The 13,758-nt window shown below is 36.9% G+C and overlaps 1 protein-coding gene across 2 annotated transcripts in view; it reads left to right on the top strand.

The window, feature by feature from the left end:
- The first annotated feature begins 5,605 nt into the window (after nt 1-5,605).
- Nucleotides 5,606-13,758, top strand: part of LOC149186605 (ATPase GET3B-like) — a 216,689-nt gene continuing 208,536 nt past the window's right edge. The window contains exon 1 of one of the 2 annotated variants that reach the window (XM_089411068.1): nt 5,606-6,067. In XM_089411068.1, the coding sequence (XP_089267194.1) occupies nt 5,746-6,067 (322 nt within the window). In that variant the 5' untranslated portion in view covers nt 5,606-5,745. The remainder of the gene's footprint in view (nt 6,068-13,758) is intronic. The other variant, XM_089411067.1, reaches the window with a different exon arrangement.

The raw sequence follows: 13,758 nt of genomic DNA, 5'->3' as shown, positions 1-13,758 counted from the left end.
TTTGTATTTGTTTCAACCCGGTTAAATACAAAATTAAAGGTCCTGCTTTAGCTTACAAAAAAAAAAAAAAAAATGTCTTTATATATATTTTATTCCTTTAATACAATATTGTTTAATTGGTTTTTAGTATTAATTGAAGGAAAAAGGGGGTCAGATTTTTCAAGGTGTTGAATCCATACATAACTCAAAAACTAGTTTAAATAACACAAATCAAGATTTTACCTCAAATTATTATTATTATTTGTTTTTTTGCCGGATTCCGACACCGGAAAGTCCAAAAAGTCGCACTAAAGGCAACTCCAAAATAAATAAGTTTAACGAGTTGTCTTAAGTGAGACTTTTTGGAAGTTTTTCCAATCTAATTTATCTAAAATCCGACAAGGATTGATTGAAATCACAAGCTTGATGAGTAACCCTTGCACAATCGAAGTACCCTAGGGTTTTTTCAAGGTGTTGAATCCATATATACAGTAAAAAAAACCAGTTTAAATAACACAAATCAAGATTTCACCTCAATTTTTTCCGCCAGATTCCAGTGCCAAAAAGTCGCAATAAGGCAACTTCATTCATAAATGCTAAGAATTTTTTTTTACTTTGTCAACGAATTTCTCACTGGCCTTTTATAATGAATTGATGCATGCATTGTTCTCATTAACAATTGGTAGTGACAAAACACTAACCATTCAAATGATTGGTAATTGAGAAGTGGCGAATGGTTTGATGAAAATGGATAACTACTATAGTCTTTAATGTGATTATTTTCTCCAATTTTTCGTACACACGAAAGTCATGAACTAATTTGTATATGAATACATCCGTGTTTTACTTTAACATTATGATCTACATTTGTTTTTTCTAGTTCACTAGATTTGATATTATCAGAGTCCTGATATAGTCATATGACACATACATTATTCTTTAAAGACTTTAAGTTAAGGATTTCACTATTTTTACTATTATGATTAGAGGATGAAATGATGATTGTGATGTATCTAATTGATGATTTTGTGTAATCATGTTGATGAATTCATTATCTATTGTCTTCTTTATATATTACAAGGAATAACTTCTTGCTTATGGTTAGTGATTATGTTCATGATTATGTTATAATGATAATTTAATATGTGCAATTACATCAATGACTAACATTATGAGCAAATATTGATGATGATTATTGAGTGTGGCAAGAGATCATTAGGATGCACCTACATGTGATGAGTCAATGACCTTTGGTTTGATTGATTGCATATTATTAACAATATAATTTAAATTTATAATTAAAAGCATGCTATGGTTACGAATGACATGATAGTGGTTGTAGGTACATGTAAATTGTTTCGTTAAACGACTCACACATGGATGATGGGGCTATACAAAACGTACATAACTTCATGGGAGGTTGAGACATCGCCCCTAATTCCACTCACTATTGGCATACCTTCACCTTGAAGCTCATGATTTTATGAGGGCATACCCCAGATTGGGCTGCTCATGAGTACTGGGGGCACACATCAAGGCAGATTCCTTAGTCCCCCGCACCATTAGTCTCATTATAGAGGGAGACACATGAGATGACAATGGTCTCTGTTGTTGCTCTCAATTTTCCCCTTGTAGTCACAAATGCATGAAGGGAAAGTGGTGTGGCACCTTTGAAACTTCGAAAGAAGGTTATTTAAGGGCACAACCGACTTGACACCCTTGGCATCATGAAGAAAAAACTGAAAGATAATTAAGGATCGATGATCATGCAATGATGAACACTAATTCACTTAATGTAGTAAGTGGGTTTTTAGAATCAAAATAATTAAATTATAAGCAAACCTTGGGAAAAGGGAGAATAGGAAGAATTATAAAAACTTGACCAAAGGAGTAACTCTTCCCTCTTCACATTTGAAAGACCTTAAGTATATAATGTGTATTTAAAATAACTCTAAAATATGTAAGTTGTTCTAATGACAAAAGGGAAAGGGGACATATAGCTAAATTAGAAACATTAATCATATGATAATTTACCCTCATTCAAGAAATAGGGTTGTGTGAAATTAAAGAACAATAATTTAAAATTAGAGAAATTTAGTTTCATGAGAGAACCTCCATGTGGTAAGAGCACAACACAAAAAGCTCCATCCAAGATTTCAACTTCAGATACTAGGAAGTAGTTGGAGAACAAAATCCGAGACCTACCAATTGACTTTAGTAATAAACACAAAATAGAGAGTATGAGATGGGATCAAGGGACAACTAGGATTAGAAATAGAGAATCATGTGTGGGGAGGGAAAATATCATTTTTAATCAGAAATTAAGTAAACAATTTTAGGAGAGCTTTGGTGAGAGGCCCATACATTGATATGTGAATCATTAAATTAATGGATTAATAAAAAGAATTATTTTTGCATGAATTTACAAGTGTCATCCATGAAGCCTTCTATAAAAGAAGGAGCAAGTTATGAGATAGGGGACTCTCTCTTGGCACTACTATTGGATGACTATCCTAATGCTATTGTGTATTTAGAGTGACCGTTGAATTCTTTCATGAGTTTGGTGAAGTGGAGACTCTTTGAGTGCGAAACTGTTGAGTTGGAGTGCTCTTCTCCACTCGCCAGTTGTTTTCTCCTTTTCGTATAGCCCCATTGTAGCTAGAGGGTCAGTGGGGAAAAGAGTACCAAAGGAGTAAGTTGGGAGGTAAACCGACAAGTTGACAACGTTTGGCCGAGACACATAATTTTCTACACATATATGAGGACTATATTAAGGGAGCACAATAGATCAACATATCAGAGATCGAGTACCATTCCCTTGGTGCATGACATCATTAATTTCATAAAAAGTCGTCTTATATTATTATGAATGTTGTAATAAACAAATGATGTATAATTGTGGATTCCTTGGCTGTGGATATATGTATCTTGAACTATTTTTATGTTTCTTTGTGATTGGTTGTCATTATCTAAAAAATAATTTAATGTAAAAATAAAATCTCCTATTGCTTATTATTTTGTAACTAAGTGACTAGGCAAGCGTACGATATTTGTTGATAAAAGGATTGTGTATGGCACCACGTGGATGAATAATTAGTGTATTATGTATCTTGTGCTTAAAAAAAAAGTGTATATTGTGTAGTTAGAAAAGGTTCCTACAACTTTCACCTTCATATTCTTTGTTTTGACAAGTATTACTATGGATCATGTTATCTAAGAATTTGCCTATGACATTGCAATTATTTGTGTTTAGGGTACAATGAGTTGTGATATATCCTAAATTACAAATTCTTTGTTTTGAAAAGTGAGGAATTTACTTATGACATTGCAATGATTTATGTTTTGGGTAAAATATGGATTGTGATATATCCTAAACTATATTGTGATGTTATGAATGATTTCTTTTAACAATGATTGCATAAGTTTATTTCATACTTTTGATTTAATTATTTATTTGCGTTTTGCATGATGGTGAAATTTTTAATTTTGAAGTAGAATAATTTTCTTTTAAATTAATATTTAAATTTTAAAGGAATAAAAGTCTAATTATGGTCAAGGAATTTGATCAAAGAAACTTTATTAAGTATATGGCTATAAGTCAAATTGATGGCAGTGCCAAGGAAAGGGCCAATGCAATCAACAATAGTTCATATACTCAAACATTTCCAACATAAATACAATTTTTCCGAGAGGGACCCCAAACTGGTCAACAAAAAACGAGGTTTTGTAGGTATATATCTTATAAAAATGACCCACCAAAAAGCAAAATTTACATGTCACACTATAACTGATTGATAATGCAATTCTTCATAATTGTGTAATGCTAGTTAATTTAGCTCTAAGGAATATGATAAGCCCTAATTCCACCATTGAATTTTAAATCTCTTAATCCAAATTTACACCCTTCATTAGCACATAAGTCTGCATCTTTACTAAGATCATAAAGAACATAGAAATATACTATTGAAGGGAACTTTTTAATGTTTTGTTCCTCAAATAGGAGCCCTTCACCACATTTTGAAAAAAAAGGAGGGAGTCTCCCAAAACAAGTAGAGACGTTGCCTGGTTTTCTTTGGCTAATTAAATCTTTTGGTAGAGAACATAAGCTTTAGCTTGGTTATTTGTCATGCATCTTAAGCCCCATAAATACTCTGCAACTTTAACTTCCTTGGGGCCATAAAGCAGTCCTCCCCCTCTTACCACCTCTACACATAGTTGAATATTGATTGAATGAGACATAATATATATTTTATATAATGACCTTTGTAATAACATGCTTATATTTGTTAACTAGTCATGAAAGTGAAGGGTTGTGTCCCATATGCTATCAATTATTACTACATATTTCATATTTACTACAATCATAAAAATATGCTATTTTACTACTATTCAACTTTTTGACTTCTAATTTTCCTGATTACACCACCATGTTTATAATAACATGGATGTTTTTCATTAAATTTGAATGGGGTAAGTTTAATTATATATATATTTTTCATTGAATAATAATCATTGGAATTTTTATTTTTATTCTTTTTATCCTCTCTATGTGGTTCAAAGTGTCGGAGATTAGTGACTACTATGTCCACGAAATATTTATACTAAGCATCTCGACCAATTGAGCTAACCTTTGGCTGTATGACTATCATTAGATTAAAATATATGCTATTTATTTTTATTTTTGATTGGAAACATAATTTTGATGTGGTCATCAACCATTGCAACTAATCTAAATACATCTTAACTTTTGTTAATCAAATATCTCCATAGGCAAATCCTTAAAATGTAAACCAAAAATAATTCGCACATTAAAGAATATATATGACTAACTTATATTCCTATTATCTTCATATTTATCAAATATCTAAACAATTAAATCTCTTTGAGTACAAACTTTAAATCCTTAAACATAAAATAAAGTAAAATATTTACACCAATAATCAACCCTTCTTCTTAATACTTGATAAATCTAAAATTAAAATAAAATAATATTAAAATATCGCAATAATAAAACAAAAATGTAAAACTAAATTCTAACCTATAGCTTTAAATATAATAAAAATAAAAATACTTATTACCAACTCTATCAACCATCAATTCAAGTGATTCTTTAATGGTATCTACATGCATTATACCACACATACATGGAGGTAACCATTATCATTGTTAATATCGGAGAGATCGAAACTCTTACCTTAGGATATTAAGGAAACAAATTTATAATCAATTACATCATCGAATCACTTTAAAAATGACAAAATAGTTAAATTTCTTTTCACCTCTTTTTGAGGTTGTATTTAAGAAAGTATTTTTGTTTTAACGTTTTATTAATTTATTTTATAGTTAAATTTCTTTTCACCTCTTTTTGAGGTTGTATTTAAGAAATTACTTTTGTTTTAACGTTTTATTAATTTATTTTATTATATTTTGATCGAGTAAAAAACTTTTTATGTTATTAATTTTAGCTCACAAAATTATTTTATATTTTGACGTTTTATTTTATATTTTCGTTATATTTTAACCAAGTAAAAAGTTTTTACGTTATTAATTTTAATTTTTATTTAACATTAACAAGGTAATCAAAGATCCACGTTAACAGGACCATCTATCCTCCAATTTCGTCCAACACCTCATTCGAAAGCAGTACCACCGCCCAAGTAGCGCTTGAAAGTCCAAGTTTCAGAATGGGCTATCATTTGTTTATATGCTTGAGGCCTCTCCTAACATAGCATTTTCAGCGAATTGTCACCGGGAATCATAATAAAAATGAGACCGCAAACCCTCATTTACAGGCCAATCCCATGCCTCCCAGCTTCATTTTCTTCGCAGCGCGCTAGATTTTGCAAAATTCGAAATACTCACGTGCTACCTTACAAGGCTTTAGCAGCACCCAGAACAGTGGCTGCTTGCATCTCTTCCCATGATTCAACAGAAAGCAAGGGTGCCAAAATGCTGGGGTTTGGCACTGCAAGCGTTATGCAGAAAAACTGTTCAGGAATAAGATTCACACAGGCTTGCGCTTTTCTGGGCGAGGGTGTTTTGCTCACTACAACTTTTAAGCAAAAGTCTCTTGGCTTTCAGCTACAGGGTAAGTCACAACCTTCAGCATATCTAAATAAAATCTTTGTGCTCATATCATTCTATATCTTTTGTCAATGGACATAGCCATATGTATGCATCATTATGAAATAATAATTAAACTACTCAAGAACAATTAATTTATCGGAATTCAAAGGATATTAATGTGGTTAGAAATTCCATTACCGTGATATGCGATTATGTTAAGATAGCATGCGAGTACAGAGATCACATAAACAACAAAAGCTAGGGAGGTTTTACAAAACACGACACTGAAATTGACAATGGTAGTACTGTAGAGAGGGGATGTTAACATATCAACCGGAAGACTTTAACACTAAAGTCTGCATCCAGATTGATGAAGCTTTTGGTGCAGGTAATGCCTCTTATTTATATCTCATTTATAGTGACAAAAAACAAAATATGCCACTTGTATTTTTAGTAAGCTTGCAATAAGTAAGGCATTGCAAAGATGACAACCACAAGCAAGGGGACCCGCAAAGCAGGTATCTGTAAGAAATATCAGTACTGCGGTTGGGGGAGGATACTTTTATTAATGACTATGATGAAACCAATCACGAACTTCTTACTTGAGGCTGGTCATAGTGGATCTGGTACACTCGAGATTACATCGGCTTGAGATGCCTGTGCTCATAAATAAGCTGTAACATTTTTAAAATGATGAATAAATACATGCTGCCATGAAATACGGGTGTGGAATATACGCAGCAATGGATGGCTGTTGCAGTGGTATGTACTATGGAATAACCATATAAGTATATTTGGATACTGGGATTAGGGCACGAAAACCACTAGAAAGGAATTAAGAGCTGAGAGTATGGGAGCACGATGTCCAATACAAATGAAGACTGCTCAGATGGCGCAGTTACCAGAAACCTGATCAGGAGATACATTTGTTGCTCTATTCTTGTTCCTGTTCTTTTCCCCACTTCTGTCTTGACACTTTAGTACATTACTAATCAATTTTATATGCATAACATGCCGGAAGGGAGGTTGGTTCACATTTGTAATCCTACAAAACCCTCTATGAGTCTATCCCCAATTTTCTTTCCATTCACGTTTCCCATTCCATTTCCTGTTTCCCTAGTTTTGGTAACATAATTTGATGCAGCAACATGGATTCCATAATAGCAGAAAATAGGATACCAATATTTGCTCATTAAAGGACTGAGCTTTATTACGAAACTGAAGAGTGAATGATTTTTATAGATAAAAGATTGCTTATGTTTGAATATCACCTACAAAGTTTAAAGGCAATCTTGTGACAACTCACAAGACCTAGATGATGCCCATAAGTAATGTAACAAGAATAAGCTAGATCGTTAAGCCCTTAAACCTTAGATAGGATTGAGACAGAGATACACACTATTGTTAGAATTCCAAGCACCCCAGGTCTGGTCTATGCTTTAGCTAAAAAACACAAACACACTGAAAATGCCTACAAAAGCTTTTGCACTGTAGAATATATCAGCAATGAGATCAATGCACAAGACACAAGAGTTATGGCCCAAAACTGATCTCTTATTAGCCCTTCCATAAGAAAATCCTTAGAGCTCCTGTATCGGGAATCATGGCCTTTTACAATCCCTGTGCAATGCCAAAATATAATACAAAGTAATTATACAATATACCTTGGTTGAGGCTGAGTCCTTCCAGCTCTCATCTGCCTTGACAAGTGGCTGCCCTTTGCCATCAACACCTTCAGCTACCTGCTGTAGCTCACTGGGCACTTCTTGCCCTCATTAAACTCTCTAGTCAGCTCCCTTTAGGCTAACAGTTCACTCAGCATGTTCTTTGCCCACCTGTCTACCTTGCTGTCGCTTCACTTGCACTAGCTGTCTCCTTTCAGTTGCCCTTCTCCTTCTCCTTCAGCCTCCTGGTGACTTGGCAGCTCTCCTGGCATGTCCTGCTCACTTTCAGCCTTTTGCCAGACCTCCTATAGCCCTTATTCTTCATTCTGTAGCCTTCTACATCCCTTAACTCAGCCCTCCTTGCTGCGGTCTGCTGCTGTAACCTACAATAGTCTTAGATCAGGCTTAGGAGCTCCGCGGCCTTTTCTTTTCCTTGCTGTGGATCACCTACAGCAAGCCTACCAGGCAGTGGCTTCCACTTCCTGCACTTGGCCTCCTCTGCTGCCCTTACACAGGCCTCCTTGCAGCCCTCTTCCAGCCCTCAAACCAGAGTTATTTCCCTTGCGGCTGTTGAATTTTCTAAGTCTATCCGTTAGAAAATTAATTTGTATTCTGTTGGTTTATTTCTTCTACTTGTAAATTCTGAACAAGTTATTTAAAACATTTAAATACCGAAATAAACACAATACAGTCACAACATCTACAGATCATCAGCTAAAAGAAAACAAACACACAAGTGACACTATTATTTTTGGACAAATATCCCCGGAAAAACCCAATGCGGGAAAACTGGTGCAGCTATTCTGAGGGTTTATTATTATGCAGTATTTCCTTGAGTACAATTGAGTGCCTAATCGGCTCACCCGATAGAGAAAAATACACGGCAGCTATACCTCTATATTCGGAAATAGGTATTCAGAAAATGTGTCCCATGAAACCCTCTCCGGCGACTCTGAAGCTCAGCGGCGGCCCTTCTGGCCTTTGCGTTAGCCTCTTGCTGACTTGCGTCAGCCCCAAGACCTTCTGCGTCTGCTCTCTGAGGCATTGCGTAACCTCTGGGACCCTCTGCATCACTCCTGCAGCCTCTGCATGGATGACGCAGTCTCTCTAGCCTTTGCACTATCTCTGCTGGGCTTTGCGTGGCCTGAACTGGCTGCTGCTCTTGCTCTCTCTGCTTCTGCGCTGGTCTTTCAGTACTGTCTCTGCCTCTCTGTCTAGTACTCATTGCCCCTCGCTACTGATCACTCTAGTGTATTCTCCAATTGACCCTCAAGCCCCCTTTTATACTTTTCTCGTTGGTCCTTCAACAGCCGAGAATAAATCTCTAATCAACGGCTAAGATTAAATTTGGCTTGATCCATGACTTTTGGAACCTTCTAACCCAATTTTATATTAATACCCATTAATATTTTATTCTTCTTAAGTTTAGATTTAGGAACTCCATTAAAAATATTAATTATTTTAATATCTCCCAAACCGGGTATAATTTGTCCAAACCATTTTTGGGTCTTGGAGATCTCACGTGATTTAGCCTATTTCCACCAATTTTCATGGCTAGAGTACATTCGATGCTACCCCAAATCAACACTCCCTCTTAGCGAGGATTGTGCTCTAGTAATACTCCTCATTGAGCATCACCCTAATTATCCGGCACTGGTACCTGTGCTGATGCTAGGCCTCCCCGCCCAACATCCTCTGCACTGCTGCATCCTGTACTGCTGCCCATGGCCTTGCCACTACCACCGTTGCATCCGTATGACAACTCCCTCTGCTTCTGTGCTGTTGCTGGTCCATCCTCCCAGCACTGCATCTGCATTGCAACCCCCTCTCATCATGCTGCATCGTGCTACTGCTAACCGCTACTGCACTGCAACTCAGTTACTGAGAAATAAGTAACTAATCCACCCAACTTCTGACATCCTTGTCAGGCTAGAAACACTCTCGATGCTGAAGCTCTCTCTGTCGCTAACAAGTGCTCCCTCTACTGACCTCTACGCTGCTGCAACAACTCCCTGCATTTTTCACTGTTGCACACCTCTCTGTGCCATCCTGCACTGGTGCAACACTCCCGTGCCTCTTGCACTGTTGCAGCCTGCTAACCTTGCGCTGCTCAGGGACTCCTGCACTGTAGCACTCTCTGCCGCTTCATCCGCATCCGTCTCTACCTACATCCACCAGTCCTACTACTCCTCTTCGGGGCTCTCGTAGCAAGGTATAATCCAAGAGGTTGGGTACCTTAAGGATCCTGCCCCTCATCGCCTGTAGTCCTCCTGACTACAGCTTGATGTCTCCCCACTTCTTCTCAAGTGGCACATGAGCACTCATGGCACAATCGCCATCCTCCTCAATTTCTTTCTCTGCCTTCGCTGGCGCTGCCTTGGACTCAGAAATCTCTCCCTTGTTCTTCTTCCTCAGACACTGGTTCGCATAGTGACCTAGTACCCCACAGTGGAAGCACTTGACCTTGGAGAGGTCCTTCTTCTTCCTCTTCTCATGCTTTCCCGCAGATGCTAGAGCTGCATCCTCTTCCTCTTCCTTCTTGATCTTGACCCCTTTGCTGCTACTTCCCGTCTTGTTCAGCCGTTTGATCTCTTCTTGACAAAGAGCCGCACACAATTATTCCTAATCTGGAAGACTCGCCCTACCCAGTATACTCTGGACAAATGTCTCCCACTCCTTGGAGACTATGTTAAGTGCAGTCCTCACCATCAACTCCTGAGACGACGTGGCCCTTATGGAAGTCAGTTGGTCACGGATCTCCTTCAACCGACTGAGGAAGACATCTATCTGCTCTCCCTTCTGCATCTGGTATGACCTTAGCTGATTATCCAGGAGCATCTTCCTCTGCGCAGTCCCCAACAACCTCTGCGTAGCTTCTGCTGCCTCTGCGTAGTTCTAGTTGCCTCTGCGTCAGCCTCTTCGGTCATTGCGCTGACCCTCTGGCACCATCTCTGCCTCTCTGCTATGTACTCACTGCAACAGAGCACTAGTTCAAATTTTCTCAGCAAGCTCTGCTCCAGAAAATTGAACTGATTGATCAATCTTGGTGTGTCTCCAACTGACCCTCAAGCCTCCTCTTATACTTTTCCTGTCGAGTCTTCAATGGTCGAGATTAAGTCTCTAATCAACGGCTAAGATTAGATTTGGCTTGATCCATGTCATTTAGAACATTCTCACCCAGTTTTATATTAATACCCATTAATATTTTAATTTTCCTAAGTTTAGACTTAGGAACCCCATTAAAAATATTAATTATTTTAATATCTCTCCAACCGGGTGGAATTTCCCCAAACCATTTCTGGGTCTTGGAGATCTTATGTGCCTTAGCCTCTCCACCAATTTTCATGGCTAGAGCACATTCGATGCTACCACAAATCAACAGTTCTAAGGGTCAAACAAAGTCACAACGTGCGAGAAAAGAGGCCTCTCTGCGGTCATATCAGTAACAACATATCAGTCCCATATCTCTCATTGTTTGGGCTAGTAACTTAGTCCTATAAGGCCTCCCACTAGAGCGAAGAAGAGGCTTTCCCAAGCGAAGATAAAAGAAGCCAAATATTCAAGGAAACCATCCACACGTGCGAGAAACTAGGGCTGTTGTACTGTCACAGCAAGCCCACAACTACACATTAAGAAGAAACTCGGCTAGTCAAGAAAAAGGAAGGTGTCTCCATAGGTGAAGGATCTCACTAAGTATAAAAGACAAGTATCTCTTCTAGAGCTTACATAAACAAGGTCTATCTCCAGTCGAAGAAGGAAGAAGGAGGACGAAGTGCCGCAGAACAAAGTGCCGGAAGGAGGACGAAGTGCTGAGAAACAAAGTGCAGGAAGGAGGAAGGATATGATTTGTGCTTGGAGGATATTCTTGTCAAGGGTTTGGTATTGATCAATAAAATACTTCAATAAGAGAAACTTACTAAAGGGTTTTCCTCTCAAGAGAAGAGAGGTTTTGGCCCTGACAAAGAGCCAACATCTTGTGTTCTTGTTCTTATGGTTTTCGTAGCAGTTTGATGAAGTACACACACGTGCATTAATAAGAAGAAGTAGATTAAGCTATCCAGAAAAGTAAAAAAGACTTCACAAATTGTTATCTAGTCAAGGAGAATCACACCTATTTGCCCTAGATTCTTCAACACCTTCTTCGGGTCGACCGTGTGAAAATTCCTAAATTGGAATCCCTACTACCACAATTAATGACATTTCTCCTATTTGTTAAATTCCTTTAAACAAATTACTTACAGTTTCCTACGACAAATATCGAAATACATACACTGCAACCTTCACTTAATTAAATATAATGCAGAAACAAGAAATTGAGCAAGAAAGAAAATACAACATAATGGCATCGTTATTTTTGGACAAATGTACTCGGGAAAACCTAGCGTGGGAAAACTGATGCAGCAGATCTGAGGGTTTTATTATTATGCAATAGTAATTCTGAGTACAATTCCATGGATGCTCATCTAGCAATTTGATACAGAGAGAAACTGGACAGAACAAATAGTGAGTGCTCTTACATTGTCACTGGAAAAATCCCAGTCTGATCATGTTGGACTGGAGCCTCTACGTCCCCTTTGCATGGTCTCTATGCTGAATTGCATAAGCCTCATGCAGTCTCTGCATCCCCTTTGCGTGGTCTCTATGCAGAACTACATAAGCCTCATGCAGTCTCTGCGTCACCCCTGCTGGGAATCACGCTCCTCCTCCTTTAGAGTCTAGACCCTCTATTGGCTGGAAATTCCGAATTTCTGCCTCCTGGTCTCGCAGCCGGCTCCCGGCTTCTGAAACTCGATCTCCTCAGTAGGAATTCGACAGGGAAAATTTTAAGAACCCCCCCTAAATTTATAAATCTAATAAATGGGCGAATCTCCATGGTATATAGGAAAAATGGAAGGCGATTTTATGAATAATATAATATGTATATATAATTTTTTGGCGAATCTCTCACCAGGCATGGCGAATATTTTACTCAATTATAAAATCTTGTAAGATCTTGGCGAGTCTTTCACTAAATAATAAAACTTTGTAAAGTCCTAGTGAATCTTAGGATAGGCTACATGCTGGTTTAATTCCCCCATTTAAATAGGCTACATTCCAGGTGAATACCATGGGTCAATACCATGTGCCATTTTGGTGACTACCATGGGTCAATACCATGTGCCATTTTTATTTTTATTAGAATATTTTACTCAATTATAAAATCTTGTAAGATCTTGGCGAGTATTTCACTAAATAATAAAACTTTGTAAAGTCCTAGTGAATCTTAGCATAGGCTACATGCTGGTTTAATTCCCCCATTTAAATAGGCTACATTCCAGGTGAATACCATGGGTCAATACCATGTGCCATTTTTATTTTTATTAATTCTAATATTAGGGTTAATAATGGTTTTTTTCATGGTATTAATAACAATCTAGTCCATGGTATTTGTCCCATAGTATTTTGGCCATAGGTTTCACCTAAATATAACTCATTTTTTGAGTGTTCGTAAATATAAGGTGACTTATGGAGTAAATATAAAAAAAATGTTTTATTTGTTTACCATACCTCTTTTACAAATATGGTATTTGGCCCATAGGATTCACTTAAATAAAACCTCTTTCTTGAGCCTTCATAAATAGAACGAGGGTTATGGACTAAATATAAAAATAGGTTTCATTTATTTACGATACGTCTAGTTTATTTATATTTTTATTTATTTACCATACCTTTTGAGTAAGTATAAAAAGACGCTTTATTTATTTACCATACCTCCACTTTACTTATATTTTTATTTGTTTACACTCTTACATGTATATAAGGTGACTTATGGAGTAAATATAAAAAATGTTTTATTTATTTACCATACCTCTCATTTATTTATATTTTTATTAATTTACCATACCTCTTTTATAAATATGGTATTTGGCCCATAGGACTCACTTAAATAAAACCTATTCTTGAAAATGGGCGAATGGATTCACTTAAATAAAACCTATTCTTGAAAATGGGCGAATGGAAGGTTGTAAGTCCTAATTTCAAGGGCTAAATTTACCTTTTTTACCCTCTC

The sequence above is a fragment of the Pinus tabuliformis genome, chromosome 3_1, assembly GCF_031772625.1.
Source record: "Pinus tabuliformis cultivar Carrire ecotype Pingquan chromosome 3_1, CPIR1, whole genome shotgun sequence".
In the NCBI taxonomy this organism is placed as follows: Eukaryota; Viridiplantae; Streptophyta; class Pinopsida; order Pinales; family Pinaceae; genus Pinus; species Pinus tabuliformis.
This window is presented reverse-complemented; position numbering and strand designations above follow the sequence as displayed.